Here is a 21,410-nt window from a genome sequence, read left to right as displayed (position 1 = left end):
TGACAGCCTTCGAATCACACTGCGACGCCCCAGCGGCACAGCCACACCCCCTACTCCCGGCATGCATGGGCTCTCACCGTGCGCACGGCCACGCCCCCGGCACGCACGGTACCGCCCCCTAGTAGGCAGCGACCTGTGACACCGCCTCCGGCCCTGGCATACGTTCTCCCGATTGGACGTCTGACGGCGAGGAGGCGGGGCACGGCAGGCAGAGCTACAGGACTCTGCGCCGAGCCGCGGTGGGCGCGCTTGACTGACAGGCGGCGCGGTTGCGACGGCAGGTGAGTTCCGGACGGCTGCTGTCTGCTGCCGGGGCTGGGCCGCTGAAGCAGGGACTATGGTGCCGTTGCTGCGAGCAGGGGAGGCCTGGCTCTCTGGGGCGGCCGGGCGCTGGGGAGAGGTCCACGCCGCCCGCCCTCCCATCGACCTGCTCCTGTGTCCGCTCCGAACCCCCACGGCCCTGGCTCCTGAGCAGGCCGCACACGTCGCTTGGTTGCCAGCGCGAGGCCGTTCGGGCTCCGGGGCTCAGACGTGCATATTTATTCCTCACGGACAAAAGCTGACCGCCTTGGCGAGGGTGAATATCAGTCCCGGTGCCGACTGTCCGTACCAGTTGGCCTGCAGCCACTGGTCTCCAGGATGGGTACCATTGACGTTCAGAGGCCGCTCCAAGGGTGTGAGGCCTGGGACTACCTCTGGGATGACTCCTTTGGTCTGGAGGACTGTCTCTACCATACACACCTTCCACCCCCAAGATGTTGCGAGGGTAGTTAGTTGTCAAAGATGTCCATAAACACTTATGAGATGGATAAGTGCATGCGTAATGGCCCACATGGGACTTTTAGGGACTCCTTAATTACTAGTTTCCTCTGGAGCAAAGCGCTTCTTACTCGACACTTAAGTCTGGCAGGCACTGGGCTAAGCATTCCCTCCTAGAACTCTCCCGTCTAATCCCACGAAGTGGACGCAGTTGTAGCTGCCGAGGTTTAGGGAAGTAACCGGTGCTTCCCTTGGAGTTACACGGCGGGGAGGCGGAGCTGGGCAGGGGCAGAGCTTTCCCAGCTGCAGGGTTTGCATCGGGTCAGCAGGGCCGCGGTGGGTCTTTGCTGCTGCTGTTGCAGCTGGTGCTCCAGTTTATGGGCTGGGGGAGGGGCTGAGGGGAGACTTTTCTGCAAGACTGTTGTAAAGCAGAGAGAGCATGCCTGCCATGCCTTGGCTTTTATCCAGAACAATTTTCTCTGAGGTTGCCATATTCCCCTTAGACTGGGACAAAGAGAAAACTCAGGATGTCTTCAAGCAAGCCTTTTGGCTTTGATCAAAAAGGCATAAAGTATCCAAGCCTGGACCCCACTGGAGAATGCTTCAGCTCCTTGGGAACTGCTGCGTGAACCCAGGGACTTGCGTGTACAACTCTCACAGGCTCCGAGGTGGTTCTTAATTTCCCTGCCTAGCTGTGCCTTGCACCATAGCCCCTGGGTACTTGGGGCCCTCTGGCACCTCCAAGGAAAGAGTCAGAAGGTCAAGAGCATTTGGAGACAGTCTCCGTTTGGAGACACAGGGAGGGACATCTGATACAAAGAAGTTGTCTCTCTTCCCCCTCCTTAAAGCCAGCGTGGCAGATGATACCCACTCCCTGGGCTGTGGTAGGTGGAGCCGATTCTTGTTTAACACAAGTCCTACTTGCAGTGCGGCAGCTGGGAATTTGACCTAGGTGCTGGGTGGAGAGACTGTAGCTACTCTGAGTGGTGTTCTTGGAAGTGAGACTGCTCCTGGGAGCCAGCCTCCAGGAAAGTAAGGGTTTTCCCTCTTCTAGCACAAAGATGAGTCTCAGGCTTCCGCTTGGCATGGGAGGTGGGATGGGTGCTGATCTCCCTGTGGAGCTAGACAAATGCACAGAGCATGACATCTGGGTGGCCACGCCCTTGTGAGCATTTTAAAAATGTGTGCTTGAGCTGGGCAGTGGTGGTGCACGCTTTTAATCCCAGAACCTTAGGTAGCAGAGGCAGGCAATCTCTGTGAGGTCTAGGCCAGCCTGGTCTACAGAGTAAAAGTTCCAGGACAGCCGAAGCTACACTGAAAGACCCTGCCTCAAAAAACCTAAATAAATAAATAAATAAGAAAAGGAAGAATACGGAAGGAAGGAATATGTTTTGAAGGACTGGGGATATAGCTCAGTTGGAGGAGTTCTTGCCTAGCCTGCATGATGCAATCTCTGGCTTTGCATAAAACAGGAATATTGTTTCGTGCCTATAATCCCAACCCTTGGTCATACTCAGCTACACAGAGACTTTGAAACTAGCCTGGGCTACATGTCACTATCTCAACATGAAGTCTTTAAAGATGAACAAACAGCAGACACGTGTGGTGTTGTGCGCCTTCAGTCCCAGCACATGGGAAGCAAAGGCAGGCGAAGCTCTGAGGCCGAGGCCCGCTTGTTCTTCGTAGTAAGTTCCAGTCTAGTCAGGGCTACCTCCTCGCTCCAAGGGAAGCCCCTTCCTTCCAACCCTTCCTGAGGCATCCTCTACAGAGCCGTTCACTGCTCCACACAGCTTCAGGAAGTACAGAACAGGGCCTGAGCCACTCTGCTGGGAGCTCTTGGGAGTCAGTGAAAAGGAAAGGGCATAGGTTTGGAGCTCTTCCAGGCTGGCACGGGTTTTTTCTTTCTTTAAAAACAAAACAGGGCCTTCCTGTGTAGTCCTGGCTGGAGCTAGGAGGTGAAGATCGGACGGACAGGTGTCCTGCTGGCTGGCCACTTTGGGGTTTTTCAGGGCAGGCCCCCTGGGTTTAGAAGCAGACTCCGTGGTCCTGGCTTTGTGACTCGTGTATTCGAGGCTCACTTTCCCCACCTTTGGTGATGGTTGGGTTGCATCCTGGCTTCCAAGGGCAGTTGTGAGGGTTCTTGGAGGTCACTCTTCAAAACTTGGAGCTGTTAGCAGAGCTCCTGAGGTAGGGTCAGTGGTGGGCAGGGAAACCTGGAGGTGTGGGAACAGGGTGGGGGGATGCAACAGGGCATAAGAGACGTAGGGAAGTAAGACTGGAAGGAGGTGGGCAGTGTCTGGAATTTGGGGGAAGGTGCACATGTCAGCAAGGGGCGTGGAGTGCGGGGAAGGGGCTGTGGTTGGCTAGTGCCAGGATCTGTGAGTGGTGGCTATGGGAACCTTCTGTAGAAGGCTCAGCAGCGCCACCTTCGGACCCCAAGGGACCAGCGACTCCCTGGGAGGCGGAGGAATACCGGGAGCTCCGGGAAAATGATGAGTAACGGGCACCTGGAGCTGCCAGGCCTTCAAGTGAGTGCGCAGCCTCACTGCCCCTCCGAGGCCCCGCCTCTCGCCGGCCCCTGAGGGTGAGGCGCCCCGATTGCTTGCTCCTGCGCTTGCAGGTGCTGAATCTTAAAAGTCTCACTCAGGTCTCACAGGGCGGGAGAGGTGGGTTCTTTGCCTCCGTCCTTACTCTCCAGCTCTTAGACACGGGGGTGTGGTTTAGTGGATCCCTGAGGGCAGCTGCAGGGTGGGACCATGCTGCTCTTTTGGGGGTCAGTACCCAGCACCCTGTACTTTAATGGACCTCCCCCTTATCCTGTCAGCCTTTTTTTTTAGAAAGAGGCCTGCTGGCCCACCGAACCCTTATCAGCTCTGTTCCCTCCTCACTGTGTTGCCTCAGGCCAGAGGCTTTGCTCCCCTGTGGGAAGTGAAGCTGCCATCCTTGCCGGAGAGGGAGCCTGAAAATGTTTACTGCGATGAGCTTTCATTATCCAACTCTCACCGATTACTGGCTTTTTTTCTTTATCTTCCATACTTGCATTTTCTAGTTTTACTGTTGCTGACTCATGGAAAAGTAGGCACAGACACTGGGTCCTTTATGCCCGAGTATCTCAAACAATCCAGTCATCAGAGAGTGGGGATGTCATCTTCATACACAGCCAGAGGATGGCTTTGCTGAAAAACCTTTCCAGTAACCATTTTCCAAGGCTGTGACAAAGTGCAACAGGCAGGACCGCTCAAACAGCACAAAGTGATGTTCTCAAGTTCATGAGGTTGGAGTCATGATGAAGGTTGCTTCAGGTTCTAGGCAGCATCTTCTCTTTGCACTCGTGTGGCACTGCTGTGTGACAGTTTCCATTGCTTCTTGGTGTTTGAGTCTCAGAGGTGCAAGTCCCACTAGGCCCACCACGGAGAACTAATCTTTACTTAATTATCTCTCCAACGTCCTTAGCTCCAAATACCCATGCATGCTAGAGTGCTGTCGCCTAGGAGGCCTGCTTAGGAATCTGGGGGTAGGTTAGAACAGTTCAGTTGTCAGTGCTGAGGAGGTGTTCGCTGAGCAAGGCTGATGACCTGAGATCAGCCATCAGAACTCATGAAAAACCTGGGTATGGGTGTATGCCTATAATCCAGTCGCTGGAGAAGAGGAGATTCCTGGGGTTCACTGGCTGGCCATTTTACCCTAATGAATGAGCTGCAGGTTCTGTGAGAGAAACTGTCTCAAGAAACAAGGTGGACCCTGGCTTCCACACACAAGCACACACCCTCACTGCCCCTCAAGGTTGTAGTTTGTACCCTAGCTTGCTAATTGTTCAGTGATGTTTTTTCTGCCTTCTTTTAAAGAGTAGAAGGCCACCCTTCTCTCTCTCTTCCTCACTTTCTTTTCCCCCTTTCTGTGTTTTTGGTTTTGTTTCTTGTTTGGAGATTAAAGGCATTTGTCATCATACTCTGGTTTTGTTGTTGTTTGTTTGTTTTTGAGACCGAGTTTCTCTGTGTAGTCCTGGCTGTTCTGAAACTCATTCTGTAGACCAGACTGGCCTGGAACTCAGAGATCTGCCTGCCTCTGCCTCTGGATCCTGGGATTCAAGCCGTGCACTACCACTACCACGCTGTTTTTTGTTAAGACTTATTCTTATTAGTTTTGTTTGTTTGATTGTTTGGAGACAGGTTTTCACTATGAATCCTGACTGGCTAGAATTCATTTCTGCAAAACAAACTGGTCTTAAGGTCACCTGCCTCAGACTTCCCCGGAAACCCTCAGAGATTAAGGACATATGCCACCACACCTGGCTTATTTCTATTATTTATTTATTTGTGTGTTCACGTTTGCATATGTCTGTGTGCATGTATGTGTGTGTGTTCACTCTTGGAGAAGTAGGCATGGTATTCCCCTGGAGCTGTGAGCCACTGTGAATCTTAAGAACTAAACTCTGGTCCTCTGGAAAAGCAAAAAGTGTTCTTAATGGCCAAGCCATATCTCCAGCCTCTGTTTGTTTATTTACTTATTTGTATCTTTGTTTTTGAGGGAGGATCTCACTATGTATCCTGGCTGGCCTGGAGCATGCTATATCGACCAGCCTGGCATTTCACAGAGGTCCACCTGACTCTGTTTCCCAAATGCTGGGATTAAAGGCGTGTGCCATTATATCCAGTTTATACAGTGCTGGCACTTATGCCCAGGGCTTCATGCATGCCAGGCAAACACCTGTACCAGCTGAGCCACTCCTGTCCTCTTGGTTGGATTTGTTTGTTTGTTTTAGGAAGAGGCCCTTCTCTGTATCCCAGATAAACCTGGGACTCAAAATCCTCCTGCCTCAGCAACCCGAGTGCTGGGGTGATAGCTATGTGGCATTACATGTGGGGTTACTCTCTACCATTTAAAATGCTTTGTGTGCAGCTGTGGATTGCATGCCCATGCTTTAGACCAGATGCCACAGCAACAAACAGCAGGTACCAGCAACTGAAGTAGTAGGCCAGGGTTGTCTTGTAGGGTCTTTGAACTAAGCAACACTGATGTGACCCAAAAAGGCCATGCTATGTATGTAAAGTTTGCCGGCTGATTTAGAGTCAGGTTCTGTGTGGAGCAGTACCAACCGCTGATGCTGCTGGTGCCATCCAAGTAGCCAGGTGGGTGCTTGGCCGTGGACAAACTCACTGAAGCCCCTATCTCTTCCCAGTGACAATTCTGAGGCTTGTTAGCCATAGGGCTTTTTTTCTCTCATGGGGCCTGGGGCAGGAGTTTGAAACCCGCCTAGAATGTACAATGAATTCTAGGCCAGCCTGGGCTACATAGTGAGACTAAATAGTGAGGCTACATGATGTTAAAAAAAAAATAAATAAAATGGGCCTGTCATTGTCATTCTGTTCTGATAACCAAGGTCATAACCAGGCTCCCCATTTCTCAACCCATCCCTCTGAAATAGTGACACGTGGGACAGAGACACTAAAGCCCCACCCCTGCCCAAAATAGCACTGGGCCAGTGCCAGCAGGCCCTTGACTTCTGAACTGACCAACAAAACCTGGCTTCGAGTAAGGTTTGGAATTTAGAACTTTGAACCCTGTTGTTGTCATGTGGCCTTTTTAAAAGTTACCTTCTAACTGCCCCTCCCTCTTTGAACTGCCCACATCCGGAGACTGTGACCCACCCTTAGGAACCAGGGGCAGTGGCAACTCCAATCAACTTGGTTGTTGTAGCCTCTGGTGGCTGAAGACTTGGTGGTCAGAGCAGCTCAGAGTTTTGGAAAGGCTTAAAAGGTGATCTGAGAAACTCGGTGGCCTTCGAGGAAAGGCCAGGCCTTCTTATCTAGAGGGCCCTGTCTGCCAGTTCTGTACCTGCCCTGGAAGCAGGGTGTCACAGTACACGAGGAATGCAAAGCCTGTGGAACCCAGATACAGCCCACTATGCATGACCTCCCCAGGAAGTATGGGATGTTTTCAACCAAGAGTGGTTTTAAAGTAGATTTTGTACAAAATGTTCTGTTCACCCCCAGGTACCTTGCTCAAGGCTTTTACTGCGGAGAACCTCAGAGCCGGTCACTGTCAACAAAGAATGTACACATTGGCTTCCTCTGGTGTGTGCCGTTGACTCAGGTAAGCCTACCTCCTCTCCTTTCCTCCAGAGCCCCAACACGCACGCATGCACACACATACACACACACACTCTAAATAAAAATTAAATTAACAAATGTGTGTGTGTGAGAGAGAGACCTCGAAAGTGAGCGAGTGATTGAGGCCTGAAGCCTGCTGACCTGCCTTGTGGCCTTTTCTGAATTGGCCACTGGTGAGACTTGAGACAAGAAGGAACTGTTTTCGTCACAGCGGCTGAGGTGACGGGGAAGACTTTTACTGGGTGTGTCCAGGACTCTGTTCAGCCTGGTGGCTGGCACCATCATCATGGTGTCTCATGTTCTGCCTGGCTGACCCTGTGGGTCAGGAGAGGGGACGTGCCAGCAGGCAGCACCTGCTAGGACCTCAGCACACCCCTGCAGTGTGTTTTCTGTTGTTCACTGCCCTTGGCTTCACACACACCTTTGGTTGGTTTGAACCGTTCTTGGCAGCAGTCTGAGCCAGAATCAGTTGTCAGCTTCCCAAGCTGATTCTGTTGAAATGTTGGAGTGCCGAAGCAGGTGTTTTGTGGGTTTATTGTTGTTATTTACTTTGAATTTTTTCTTTTCTTTCCTCCTTCCCTCCCTCCCTTTCTCTCCTTTCTTTTGAGACAGGGACTCTCTATGTAGCCATGGCTGGCTTAGGACTCACTCTATAGACCAGGCTGGCTTCAAATTCACAGAGTTTGCTTCTGCCTCCCAAGAGCTGGGATTAAAGGCATGCACCACCATTGCCTGGCTTATCGTTATCTTTTAGGACAAGGTGTCATTTACCCTAGGCTGACCTCCCACTTTCTTTGTAGTAGAGAGCAACATTGAACTTTTTTTTTCAGGTATTTTTTATGTTTGTATGATTGCGTTGCCGGCATATATATGTGTTTACCATTTGCTTACCTGGTATTTGTAGTGGCCAGAAAAGGAATGTCTGATCCTTTGGAACTGGAGTTGCAGATGGTTGTAAACCACCATGTGGGTGCTAGACACCAAACCCAGGTCCTCTGCAAGAGCAGCCAGTGTTCTTAACTGCTGAGCCACCTCTTCAGCCCCAACCTCTAACTTCTGATTACCCTGCTACTTCCCAAGTACTGGGATTACAGACATGTACCACTACAGACCCAGTGTCTCCCTTTAAAATAATCAGATCCCAGAACTTTGCAAAGGCATGCCAGCATGTTCTGTGTGCCCTCCCCAGCCGTCTGCCAAGTGCCTGGATGATCAGCCCACCTGGCAGGAAAGCATTGATTTTCTAGACAGATTTTCTCTCTTCCTTCCTTCCTTCCTTCCTTCCTTCCTTCCTTCCTTCCTTCCTTCCTTCCTTCCTTCTTTCCTTCCTTTCTTCTTTTTTTTCTTTGCCTGATTTAAAGAGAAAGAAACGATTTGGGGAAGAACATCAAGAGGGATGTCTTGTCTGTCACATGTACAGGGACTTAGCCTGAACTTGTACTTTCAGAGCATCCCAGTTTGCTTTTTTATGTGTCACTTAAGCTAAAGCAGCAAAGTTTATTTTTCTATCCTGTGACATCTGTCACCCAAATACACTGCTGTTGACACTTTGGTGACCTCTTGTGCCCTGCTTTCTGGGTGAGTCTTCTGCCAGTGCTCAGCCACTTTCCTTGTCCTCAGATGTTCCTGAAAGCAGTGCCACACCTTGCTGACTTTAACATGTGACCTATAGTTGAGCTTTTCCACTGAGACTTCGGCTTCAGGGCACTCAGCCTGGAGCAGCCTCCCTAGAAGGAAGCCTTGCCTGAGCAGTCCGGAAAGCCAGCCATTCCTCTGCCTGCCCACTTGGCGGAGTAGATCAAAGCCATGGATTTGACCTTTTCCTAAAACACCTGCACCCCCACAGGTCTGGATAGAGTCCAGTTCCTGAGGGATGGGCACAACTCCAGTGCCTCATACCCTTATACCATCCCAATGGGACAGCTGTTCTGTCCTCAGACTAGGTTGGAAGGCCATGCAGCTTACTGGGTGCCAGCTAGTATGAGGTAGAGATGGGTTTGCAACCAGCCATGCCAGAAACCTCTCATCCCCTGTGGTATCATCACCAGGGATCGTTGCTAACTTGGGACTGCTGTGTCTCCCTACAGGGGTGCCTGGACAGAATGGGGGACACCAGAGATCTCTGCCCTCACCTGGACTCCATAGGGGAGGTGACCAAAGAGGATTTGCTGCTTAAATCTAAGGTAGAGGGATAGTCCTCAGGAACTGGGGCCCAGCCTAGGGCTGTCATGTGCTTGGGGGAACTTTTGTGAGGCAGGGCAGTCTTGCCCTTCCCCCAGCTCTGCAAAGCCTTGTGTGTATAATGGCCCTGCTGGCATCTGCTTGGAAGCTTTCTTCCAGGCTCTGGGTCCTGTTGCCATTAATCAGTTTAGCTCAAACCCCCTGAGGGTCACACTCCATCCATTTCCACTGTCTGGGTACACTGCCTTCACAAGGCAGGGATGAGCTTACAGACGTGGTTCTTGTTTTTCTTCTGGCACCCTGGGCAAGTGCAGTACTGCCCAGCCACACCCTAGCCTCCCATCCATTCTTACAGTTGTAGCCCCTAGTTTGCTTGGGCACCTGCAGGGGAAGATGAGCTTCCTACGTAAGTGACACATGGCCTTTGTCATCTTCTGTGTGAAAGTGAAAATTGGTAAAAAGCCAGCATGGACTGAGGTATGGCTCCATGCTGGAGGGCAAGACCCTGGGCTGTCAGGTGTGGTAGTGCATGCCTTTAATCCCAGCACTTGGGAGGCACAGGCAGGCCAGTCTGCGTTCCAGGTCAGCCTGGTCTACATAAGGAGTTCCAGGACAGCCCCAGCTACATAGTGAGGCTCTGTCTGGAAATGAAAGAAGTGAACATACCAAAAGGGTTTTCTTGAAAGGAGCAGGAGTTAGGGGAATGGAGGAAGATGGGGAAGGTGAGGGTGTCAGCTGGCTCTGGCAGAAAGACTAAGCCATGTTCAGCATCTCTCTGGATATCCAGAAACTTCCAGAACAAGGCCACTGGTGTTTAAAAAGCCTCAGAGGGGCTGGAGAGATGGCTCAGTGATTAAGAGCACTGGTAGCTCTTCCAGAGGACCCAGTTCAATTCCCAGCACCCACGTGGCAGCTCACAACTGTCTGTACCTCCAATTCCAGAGGATCCAACACCCTGTCACAGACATGTAGGCAGAACACCAATGTACATAAAATAAAAATAAACCATAAAAAGAAAAAGCATCAGAGGGACAAGGATGAAAGCAGAAGCTGGCAGGGAGTCCAGTGCAGCTGTCCAGGGACTGCTTAGACGGATTCTTTGCGAAGATGTTGCTGGTGAAAACTGCGAGGCTGCCTTTTAGGCAGCATAGGATTCCCTCCACTTGGAGCTGACATCACAGAAGAAAAAGACCCCTGACCCTCCGGGAGGCTGTAGGGATTGACATGAGTGGTCTGCTAGTTCATTTAAGGTTTAACTGGTTTGGTTTGAAATACCTTTACAAACATGTGACTTAAAAAACCTCACTCAGATGAGTGCACAGGTGGTACACTGGCGAAGGCCTCTGGAGCCAAGGCCTTTAGGATTCGTGAGTTGCAAGGCCTTTGGGTTGCGTGAGTGTGCTTCCCTCACGTGGCCACTTACCCCTTCTCTCCTCCCACTCTCCCTCAGGGAACCTGCCAGTCGTGTGGTGTTGCTGGACCTAACCTATGGGCTTGCCTCCAGGTAAAGGACCCTCACATTCTAGGGGTGAGCTCAGTCTGAATTCCGGTCTAGGAGTACCTAACCGCTATGGGCTCCAGGGATGATCCCTAGAAAGGCTACTCTGACAGCCATGAAAAGAGACCAAAGAAACCATGAAACTGGAGAAGACTCTGGACCGAGTGAGCCTGTCTTCATGAACTCTGCTCTGATGCCCACTACACTGCAGGCTGGGGCCTGGCCTTCCCCACAGTCGTGGTCTCTCACGGGCCTCACTTGCCAGTGTGTAAACTAAGTGGAATCTCACTGTCCACAGGCCCTCTGGTGGAAACAGGGTAGACGGACCAGACAGATGCCTGTGATAGGCGTAGCATAGCCTGCGCGTCCTCCTCAGCTTCCAGGGACCCCTAGTGTTGTGATTGTTGTTCATAAGAGTGAAAGGCAGGTGTGGGACTTTACATTTTGAGACAAGATTGGTCTACATAGGGAGTTCCAGGATAGTCAGGGCCACATGGACTCTGCCTCAACAACAACAACAATGAAAGAAAGAAAGAGTAAAGGTAGATCTATCAAGATGTGCTGCTGCTTTTCTCTGGGATGTAGAATTACAAGTAATTTTCGTGTTTTTATTGCAATTAGTATTCAAATTTTCTATAAATATATGCTATATTTTATAATCATGCTCGAAAATTATATTTAAAATTTCTTTTTAAAAGCCCTGTGTGGTGATATCTCCTACTCAGGACGCAGAGGCAGGAGTGTTTCTGTGAGTTGAGGGCCAGCCTGGACTGCATATCCTCCATCAATCTAGGACAGCCAGGACTACATAGTGAGATCCTGTCTGTGTTGGTGGTTTTTATTGTTCTTCCCCCCATGCCCCACCCCCACCCCAGATGAGGTTTCTCTGTGTGTAGCACTGAACTGTGTGTAGCTGTCCTGAACTCGCTTTGTAGACCAGCCTGGCCTCAAACTCAGAGATCTGCATGCCTCTGCCTCCCTAGTGGTGGGAATAAAGGCATGTGCCACCATACCCAGTGACCCTGTTTTTGTTTAATTAAAATTTAAATTTTAAGCCAAGTGGTGGTGGTGTACAGCTGTAATCCCAGCATTCAGGAGGCAGAGGCAGGCGGATCTCTGTGCTTTTCAGGCCAGCCTGGTCTACAGAGCAAGCTCAAGGGCCAACCATGGCTGTTACACACAGAAACCCTGTCTTGAAAAACTAATAATTAAAATAATAATAATAATAATAATAATAATAATAATAATAATAAACAAATAAATAAATCTTAAAAACTCAAATTATGTTATTATTAATTGAGGCAGAATTTCTCTGTAGCTAATGGCTATCCTGGAACTCAGTTTGTAGACCAGGCTGGCAATTGAGCTCAGAGATCTGCCTGCCTCTGCCTCTGCCTCCAAAGTGCTGGAATTAAAGACATGTCCCACCACAGCAGGACAGAAATTATTTATTTATTTATTTTATTTATAGTCAGAGCTAGTCTCTACATAGTCCTGACAATCCTGGAACTCACTATGTAGATCAGGCCAACCTTGAACTCACAGAGATCCACCTGTCTCCCAAGTGTTGAAATTAAAGGCATGTGACATGCTTTTCACGCTCAGAAAAAAATATCTTAAAAAACAAAAATTCAGCAAGCGGGGTGTGATGACGCACACCTGTAATTCTTGTGCGTGAGAGGCAGAAGCAGAAAGATTGTCCCAGCCTGATCGATAGCCGCCCTGGGTTACCTGGCATACCTTGTCTTAAAAAGTAAATCAAACACGAATCCACAACAAAAACAAAAAGATGGCTAAAGTGTTGCAAACACCAAGTCAGTCACTCAGAATGAGGATCATAGTCCACCAGGAGACAGTTGAAAGGGCTCGGAGGAACATGGTACTGCTTCATGGATACCTCAGGTCTTCCAGCAGACAGATGTGGGAGCCTGAGAAGGAATGCTGTGCCCTGACCATGGCCTTAAGGTCACAGCCAAAGGTCATCCTGGACTGCATCTATGTGACACCAGGCACTGCTGGGGAAGGGGGAGACAGTGGTGGCCACTATCTCCCACACTGGGGAGAAGAGTCTATAATAGAGACTCCGAGGCCAGGTTTGGGAGGAGGGCAGATCTGGGAGAGACAAATGTGAGGCCAAGGGAGGGGTCAGAGGTGAGCAGACCCTATCTTAGGACATTGGGTTAGTGTTGGGCTCCAGCCTTTGTCATCCACTGCTTTTTTCGTGTCCCTTGTGCAGCCCAGGACCCTTGTTGCCAGCCCATGCAGTGAAGGGACAGGTTCTGGCCCCAGCGTCTGGGCATAGTATCTACTTCACTCAGTGCAGGGCCACTTTTTTTTGGTGGCCACCGTCATCTCTGGTTGCATAGGCCCATTTTATGGTGGGGATGGAGACCCTAAGATCGGTCGCATGTTGGATATCGACAAGTCACACTGCCTTGGGATAGAGTTAGGGACTCACTGTACTGACACTGCCTCTTTTCCCAGGTCACCTGCCCCTACGTTGGCTGTGGAGAGTCTTTCGCTGACCATAGCAGCACTCACGCGCAGGTGGGTCTGGTGGCAAGGAAACCCAGGGCAGAGACCTCGCCAGCAGCCTCCTGGCTCCAGCTACCTGCCCTAGGCCTTGGCAATTGGGCCTAGAAAGCAGAGCAGTTAGAGGCACAGCACAATTGCTAAAAGGAAAGCAGACCCAGACCCCATGCTAGCCCTGTCCGGTGGAAGGCTATGCTGGCAGAGGATGAACTAACCTCAGCTGGGGATGGAAGGAAGGGTTTGCAAGGTCAGGACACCTGCTTCACCACCGTGTCTTCCACCTTATTTTGGATCTTACCCTCCAGGTGAAAAAGCACAACCTGACTGTGAACCTGACCACATTTCGGGTGTGGTGCTACGCCTGTGAGCGGGAAGTCTTTCTGGAACAGCGCCTGGCAGTCCACCTGCCCAGTGCCTCGGCCAAGCTTTCGGAGCAGGTATATAGCTGGAGCTCAGGCTGGTTGTGGGCAGCAATGTCCAGGTGGGGCGGTGTGTCCTGAGCTCCAGAGGAAGTATGTAGCAAGGAGCTCTCGTCAGCAAGCTGAGCATGTCAGGGTGTCCCATTTGTGTCAGGGCCCAGGTAGGGCTGTGGGGACACAAAGATGAGCAGGAGCAGGGAAGATTGGGCAGGGCTCAGCAAGGCCACAGGAATCCCTGGCAGTTCCACATGTAACATATATCCTGAGGAATCTTAGCGAACCCCTGGGAGAGAACGGTCTCCCCAGCAGCAGGTCACTGGCACTCCTCAGGATGGCAGGCTCAGCCTTGCCCTGGCTGGCACTTGGTAGGGGGCAAGAAGCTCATCTGTCAGGCGAGGCTATCGTCCCCGGAAGGCCAGGCTGTGGGCGGTGCAGGCTATAGGTATGTGGGTTTGGCTGTGCAGGTGGGGGTGTGCAGGTGGCTCTGTTGTCTTCTTGCTGACACAACTTGTCACAGCTACTTGTGAAGAGCATGTATTGTATACAGTGTGACTGGGAGATATTTGTAAAGTTTTTATTTTTTATTTTTAAAAAGAGGGACGAAAAGATTGTGTTTCTCTTCTGTGTGTGCATGTGTGTTTGTGCACATAAGTTCAGGGGCCGGAGGAGGCAAGAGGAAGTTATCAGATCCCCTGGAGTTGGGGTAGGCTGTTGTGAGCCTCCTGACATGGGTCCTTTGCAAGAGCTGTGTGCTCTTCTAACCACTGAGATGGCTCTCCAGCTCTGAAGTTTTTCAGGCTATAATACTTATAATGTCCATTTTCATTGTGTGTCAAGCAGTAAAAATGTACAGATTTGTGTCCAGTGGTTAGCAGCAGCTCTCTCAGGAAACTGGAATTACGTGGTTTTTCTTTGTTTCTCTCCTGCCACCAAAGTTTTATAAAGGAAGCAGCAGTTCTTGCAAATTAAACACAGGTCTGGGAGGTCCCCGGGCTCCCCTCTTGCTCGGTGTTCCTCACCTTGTTGGGCTCAGTCTGGGCTAGCTAGAGGCTGCGGGGCTGCACAGGCTTCCGCGGTGGGAGGCGAGTGCATCCAGGCCCCCTCCTCACCCTGGTTTCCTCACTCTGGGCCTTTAACACAGGACTCCCCGCCCTCCCACCCTCTGAAAGCCGTCCCTATCGCTGTGGCTGATGAAGGAGAGTCTGAGTCTGAGGATGATGACCTGAAACCTCGAGGTAATGTCCGAAGACAGAGGAACTGTTGGGCCAGGCTGGGCGTGGAAAGCACCAAGGTCTGGTGTCTGCTGGCTCCACCTGCTGTGACACAATGGGCGGGTGGCCGACACACAGACATGCTGTCCCTGGAGAGGTGGTCGACCCTCTTGCAGCTGCATGGTGTGTTGGCCGCAGGCCCTGTGGGCGTGGCCTCCACTTCTGTGTTGTCTGGAGCCTGAGCTGGGCAGAGTAGCTGAGGGGCTCATTTATTTGGCACAGACAGCCCTCCGTAGGTGTTGTGAGCAGCAGCCTGGCCAACGTCCTGGGAGATCTCTGGGTGGAACACTCCCATTGTGCTCTAGTAGAGCGCTCAGTGGAGAGACTTGTGAGGGCCTCCTGGCCAGGATGCTCAGCCTTTCTCCCTCATGTCGTTTTTAGGCCTCACAGGCATGAAGAACCTGGGGAACTCCTGTTACATGAATGCTGCCCTCCAGGCCTTGTCCAATTGGTAGGTCATTCTCTCCTGAGGGAAGGGCAGAACCCTAGAAAGAGCAGCAGCTCCAGCCTGTGCAGTGCATACTGGCCATAGACATTCGATGAGATATACCCTAAGACCATTACGAAACCACGCATGCCTGGTGACTGCCGTCTCGTGTCAGTCCTCAGATGGCCAGAGAGGAGGAGGCATGATAGGCAGGGTGTAGCTCCCTGGTGGAGGGTTTGCATAGCATGTGCAAGGCCCTGGGTTTCTCCTCAACACCATGAGTCTGTGGTCTATGTGCAGGAGAGTGAATTCATTGTAGCCCAATCATGTGGGGAGGGTAGGCCAGCATTTACTAAGGTGAGGGGTGCAGAACCAAGCTGCTAGAAAGGGAGGTTGCCAGGGGCGGTGCAGGCCTTTTTAGTAGGGGCCTCTATACAGTTGTGATTAGGAGTGTGCTCATTGCTACATACACACACTTGACACAACAATGATAAAGCAAACCCAGCAGCCCCCCGCATCCCTATGTGTAGTTGTATGTTGACAGCTCATAACACAAAGGAAGGAAGGAAAAAGGGAACAGATATTAATACCTAGAAAAGTCCGGAAGGACAGCCTCCGAAGGTCCACAGTGGTTGTCTCATGACAATATGGTTGGTTGATGTGCGTGTGTGTATGTGTGTGTGTGTGTGTGTGTGTGTGTGTGTGTGGTTTCTTGTAGTGCAATAATTTCTAACAACATGCAGAAAGGGGAGTTGAGGAGCTGCCCTCCGGCCTGACAAGTCCTGCAGTGTGGGCACTGTGGGGAGCAGGACCCTGTTCATTCACAGGGTCCCAGCCTCAGGACCTATGGCAGAAGCTCCCACTTGACTCAGGAGAGACGGGATTTGTTCCCTGTAGCTGAGCAGGCCTTCTTGTCTCTCAGTTCTGGAAGTCCATTCTGTCACAGTTTCTTCCCAGACCCTTTGCTTTCTGTATGCAGCCATCTGCCCACGAGGTCTTTTCCTCTGTGCACATGTCCAGCGTAGCTCTGTGCGCTATATTCCTCCATACGAACACCGCTGAAACTGGCCTGGGGCCTGTCCCAGCACCCTGTCGTGCTTACAGGCCCTGTCTCTCAGAGACTCACATGCTGAGATGGTGGGGTTAGGAGTTAGCATGGTTTGGGGGATTTTGATCTAGGTGGGGTCCTTCCTGTCACCTGTAGAGAGTTCTGGGTGTGGTGGCCTCATCTTACATGGGCATTTCAGCCTTTTGTTGCTCACTTTACTCCTAAAAAAAAAGAGAGAGAGAGATTCGGTTTATTTTGAGTGTGTATGTGTGGGCATAGGTGGAGTCAGGGGCAACCTTAAAAGCTGGCTGTCTCCTTCCGTCCAACTCAGGTCATCAGATCAGTGACAGCACCTTTACTCACTGAGCCATCTGGCTCCTCCTAAATAACACTGTTTCTTCCATTTCTTTTCTGTCCTGGCTCTCCACCCACAACCCAGCCCCCCACTCACCCAGTTCTTCCTGGAGTGCGGTGGCCTGGTGCGCACAGACAAGAAACCAGCCTTGTGCAAAAGTTACCAGAAGTTGATCTCTGAGGTTTGGCACAAGAAACGGTGAGTGGCTGAGTCTGACCTTGGCTAGGTGTTCGGCACAGGACTGCCCATCCTCTCTTGATAGAGCACATCCTGCGGGTTCTTTCGTGGCACACACATGTTCACAGCCCACGCTCACGGTGATCAGCACTGCATGTCCAGTTTCATCTAGTTCTGCTTGATGAGTGGGGAGAGAGAGGTGCAGAGCTTGAGGCATCCATCCTGTTCCCACAGAGCTTTGTTCCCAGACAGTGGAGCTAGGGGTCTGAGCTGACGTCAAGCCTGGATGGCAGCTGCTTTGACAGATGTCAATGCTGAGGCCTGGAGATCATCTTGCCAGCGTCAGGTCTCGGCTGAGGCTCTCGCTGGGGGTCTGGCAATTGCACATCAGTGTTGCGTGCCCTCCAGGCCAGGGCTATAGCGGAGTGAAGTGAATTTAAAGATGACAAGTATGGCTGTGTCTTCTCTGGGCAAGGGAAGGTGAGGCAGATGTTTATAGACCCTGAGTTCCCTCGCTCTGTTTCTCCTGCACACCTTGATCCAACCTGGACCTTGCTTGTCCTGATCCTCTGGGCTTTCTTAGCCTTTCCTTACAGGCTCCCGTCTGCCTGCTTTCTTAGCTCCTAATTCATGAGGCAGCAGCTGCAAAGGTTCGCAGCATTCCTGCCCTGTTTCTTTTTTCCCAAACTGTAATATCATGGTCCTCAAGCTTCCAAAAGCAAGCAAACGAAAAGAACAAATGTAAAAATAAAGAAAAATGAAGTTGGGATTGCTTGAACGAGCCCACTGGCACATGCTAGGTCTAGAAGTAGATTAAGACACTGATAAAGTGCTGTTCTGTGGGTCAGAGCTGCTGTTGGGGTTCTGGGGTGCACTTCAGCCTGCTCTTCTAGGGATACTGCTAGGGTCCTAATGGGCAGCACTCTCATGTGGGGCCACATTGGTGATAGTAAATGAAATCATTGCACTTTTGTGAAGTTTTAGGTTTTTCAGCAGTCTACACATACTGTTCATGATGAGGAAAGCTATATATACATTTTACAGTGAAATTAAGTAAATATGCTACCTGCTTGGGAATTCTGCTAGCTGAGGCAGCAGCCAACATTGGTGTCTTGGTTCTGGACATGGACCCCGTGGGCTTGTCTCCTGGCCAGTGGGGCCAATGGAAGTGGTGGGAACAGCCCTATGGTGTCTGATCTGCCTTGCCCCCTCTTGCTTCTCCAAATGGGATAGCTCAAGGTTGGCCACCTGGGCTAGCAGGTTTGGTTTCCCCACAGGCCAAGCTATGTGGTCCCCACCAGCCTGTCCCACGGGATCAAGTTGGTCAACCCGATGTTCCGGGGCTATGCCCAGCAGGTAAGCTGTCTGCGTCGCTGCTGGACACTAGCCAGAGCAGGCCTCACAGCAGGCAGAAAGGCCAGGCATCTGCTGTCCCCAGTAACCTGCTGGCCTTTAGTACTGCTTTACAGCCAGGGAAACTGAGGTGCAAGGGACCAAGTCACCCATGCCACACAGCCATAAGCAGTGGAGAGAGCCCCAGGCACCTACCTACAACATGCCTGCCCCTCAGCTCTGGGCTCACAACAGCCCCCTTGGATTTACTTTTTCTTATTAACTTTTATTACTTACTTATTTAGAGAGAGGGAGAGAGAGAATGTACACGTGTGAAGGACGGAGGCTGATGTTGGATGTACTCATTTAATCATTCCCTACCTTGTTTTTTTGAGACAGGATCACTTGACAACCTGAGCACAAAGTAGGCTAGACTTGCTGACCAGGAAAACCCAGGACCCTCTGCTCTCTGCCTCCCTTGCTCTGGGATTACAGATGTGCAGCACTATGCCCTGCTTTTTATGAGGGTATGGGGTCAGGCTTGTGCCCTCAGGTTTACACTGTAAGCACTTTACACACAGAACCAACCTTCCTTTTTCCCTCCCTTCCTTCCTTCCTTCCTTCCTTCCTTCCTTCCTTCCTTCCTTCCTTCCTTCCTTCCTTCCTTCCTTCCTTCCTTCCTTTTTGGTTTTGGTTTTTCAAGACAGGGTTTCTCTGTGTGGCCCCGTCTGTCCTAGAATTCATTCTTTAGACCAGGCTGGCCTTGAACTCGTAGAGATGTGTCTACCTCTGCCTCCCAAGTGCTGGGATTTAAAGGTGTGTGCCATCACTGCCAGAGGTGTTTTTGTTTGTTTGTTTGTTTGTTTGTTTTTTGGCCTTTTGAGACAGGGTTTCTCTGTGTAGCCATGGCTATCCTGTAACTCATTCTGTAGACCAGGTTAGCCTCAAACTCAGATCCGCCTGCTTCTGCTGCCAGGTGCTGGGACCAAAGGTGTGTGACACCACACCTGGCCCCCCCCCTTTTTTTTTTGGACAAGGTCATACTATGTAAATCTGGTTTGCCTGGTTGTCTAGTCTGGGCTGGTCTTAAACTCACAGAGACTCACCTGCCTCTACCTCCTGACTGCTGAGTGCTGGAATCAAAGCTCAAATGTATCCTCTACCATGTCTGGCAAGAAAAGAGCACTTTTGAGAGCCACCATAGCATCCTGTTTAGAAAACACAAGCCAGGCGTGATAGCACACATCTTTGGTCCCAGCACTCAGGGAGACAGGGGTCTCTGGAGTCTGAGGCCAGCCTGGTCTACACAGTGAGTTCCAGGGAAGGCAAGGAAGAAAGGAAATTGTGAAAACAAAGGTGTGCTGTATGAGCTTCTCCACCCTTGCACAGCCCCCAGGCCTGTGACAGGGACTCCCACCTACCCTGTAGTCAGAGCTGACCTGTTGGGTCACCTTTTCTACTGCCTATATCTCCCTCAGATGCAGTGCTGGGCACTGGAGGTGGCTTCACACTCTTGTCTGCCACCTAGTCCAGGCTAGGGCCCCTGAGAAAGTCCACGCTGCCTCTGTACCTCCTCTTCTGGGAGGTGATGACCCAGTGACCTGGCTTCATCGTCTACCACAAAGGGGCACATTGCTCCCTATGTGACAGGTGAACAAGGTTCACAGATGCTATCCATCCAGGTCATACAGCACACAGGCAGCGGTGGAGGAAGGGACAGCTGAGCCCCCCCCCCCCCCTTACCATAAAGTTTTTAGTTTTTAATGTGGATTCTGGTTTTGGAGCTCAGGTCTTTATTCTTGTCGAGTCAAGCACTGTATTGAGGGAGGTAGTTGAGACTTGTTTCCATTTATACTCATGCCCTCCTAATGGACAGAGGCCAGTTGTGGGTCCCACTGACCTCTCCTAAGGACTTCCATCCAAGGTGGAATGTCAGTTGGCTCCGGCTGACTATGAGCCCACTTCCCTCAAGTGGTTCACGAGTTGCTTGGGGGTCATCAGGATGCAGCTGGACGTGGAGCCCATGTCTTCCAATGCCCTCAGCCCTTGAGGTCAGCTGCCGTCACCACCTCAGTAGAGTGGCTCTGCTGGCAGGCCACCTCCCAGCTCCCTAGATTGAGTACTGGGGTATCAAAATGACAGCACTCTCCAGGGGGAAGCAGCTTGATCTGTGTCCTGCCCATGTGAGTCAAGAGAGTGGGGCTCTGCTTCCAGGGTCCCTTCTCCTGCCACTGTTGTACACAGCGTGGGGGCATGTGGGCAGGCAGGAAGATGCTGCAGAGAGATCAGCTTGGCTGCTTGGCCTGTTGGGTGGCACTGTTCAGTGCATTGCTCTTGACAGGTCTGGCTTTCAGTGTCTTACACCTTCACCCTTCCTGGGCCCCTGCAACCCTACTGACCCCTGCTCAGGGCGCAAGGAGACTTGAGTGGCTGGATGTGGCCGCTCATCTCTCTTCCCACACTGTGCAGAAGCAGTTGAAGTTGGTTCTGTGCTTTCCACCCGCTTCCCTTTCTTTCTCTTTGTATGCTGTGTGACCTGGGAGGAGTCCTGTAGTCTCTCTGAGCCTTGGTTGGAAGGGGTTAGCACAGAACTGTGGTGGAGACTGTGTGGGGGATACACTGCTTGCCTGCATGGTGCCTGCCAGAACCTTGTAGGCAGAAGCAGCAGTGCCCATGGTGGCTCCTCTGTCCCTGGAAAGCCCCGTGACACGGTCCTGGTTGTAGGACACCCAGGAGTTCCTACGCTGCCTGATGGACCAGCTTCATGAGGAGCTCAAGGAGCCCATGGTAGCCAGTATGGCAGCACTCACAGATGCTCGGGACTCAGATTCCAGTGACACAGACGAGAGGCGTGATGGCGACCGGAGCCCATCAGAAGACGAGTTTCTGTCCTGTGACTCAAGCAGTGACAGGGGTGAGGGCGATGGGCAGGGGCGTGGTGGAGGCAGCTCAAAGGCTGAGATGGAGCTGCTGATCTCAGATGAGGCGGGTCGAGCCATCTCTGAGAAGGAGCGGATGAAGGACCGCAAGTTCTCCTGGGGCCAGCAGCGCACCAACTCAGAGCAGGTGGATGAGGACGCCGATGTGGACACGGCCATGGCCTCCCTTGATGACCAACCCAGTGAGGCCCAGCCACCAACACCAAGGTCCACCAGCCCTAGCCGGACTCCAGGTATCAGTCAACCAGGCCACTGGTTGGGCCACTGGGAAGTCACGGCCTGTAAGCCCTGTGTCTGTTGCCTGCCTTGCGCTAACATACAGCTGTGAGGTAGGGGAGCCCCTGAACTCTCCTCACAGGCTG

At 51.6% G+C, this 21,410-nt stretch overlaps 1 protein-coding gene across 2 annotated transcripts in view; it reads left to right on the top strand.

Annotated features, from left to right (window-relative positions):
• Positions 1-208: 208 nt before the first annotated feature.
• The window catches only part of Usp20 (ubiquitin specific peptidase 20), a 32,931-nt gene continuing 11,729 nt past the window's right edge, over positions 209-21,410 (top strand). Inside the window, exons 1-11 of one of the 2 annotated variants that reach the window (XM_055599903.1) lie at positions 209-281; positions 6,753-6,852; positions 8,957-9,052; positions 10,501-10,554; positions 13,033-13,095; positions 13,386-13,517; positions 14,641-14,734; positions 15,152-15,221; positions 16,685-16,798; positions 18,055-18,133; positions 20,834-21,281. In XM_055599903.1, the coding sequence (XP_055455878.1) occupies positions 8,972-9,052; positions 10,501-10,554; positions 13,033-13,095; positions 13,386-13,517; positions 14,641-14,734; positions 15,152-15,221; positions 16,685-16,798; positions 18,055-18,133; positions 20,834-21,281 (1,135 nt within the window). In that variant the 5' untranslated portion in view covers positions 209-281; positions 6,753-6,852; positions 8,957-8,971. Of the gene's footprint in view, positions 282-6,416; positions 6,517-6,752; positions 6,853-8,956; positions 9,053-10,500; positions 10,555-13,032; positions 13,096-13,385; positions 13,518-14,640; positions 14,735-15,151; positions 15,222-16,684; positions 16,799-18,054; positions 18,134-20,833; positions 21,282-21,410 lie in introns of those variants that run through there. The other variant, XM_055599902.1, reaches the window with a different exon arrangement.

Source organism: Psammomys obesus, unplaced genomic scaffold (genome assembly GCF_907164565.1).
Source record: "Psammomys obesus unplaced genomic scaffold, mPsaObe1.curated_primary_1811, whole genome shotgun sequence".
Taxonomy (NCBI): domain Eukaryota; kingdom Metazoa; phylum Chordata; class Mammalia; order Rodentia; family Muridae; genus Psammomys; species Psammomys obesus.
Note: the sequence above shows the minus strand (reverse complement) of the source record. Positions and strands in the feature narration are given on the sequence as shown.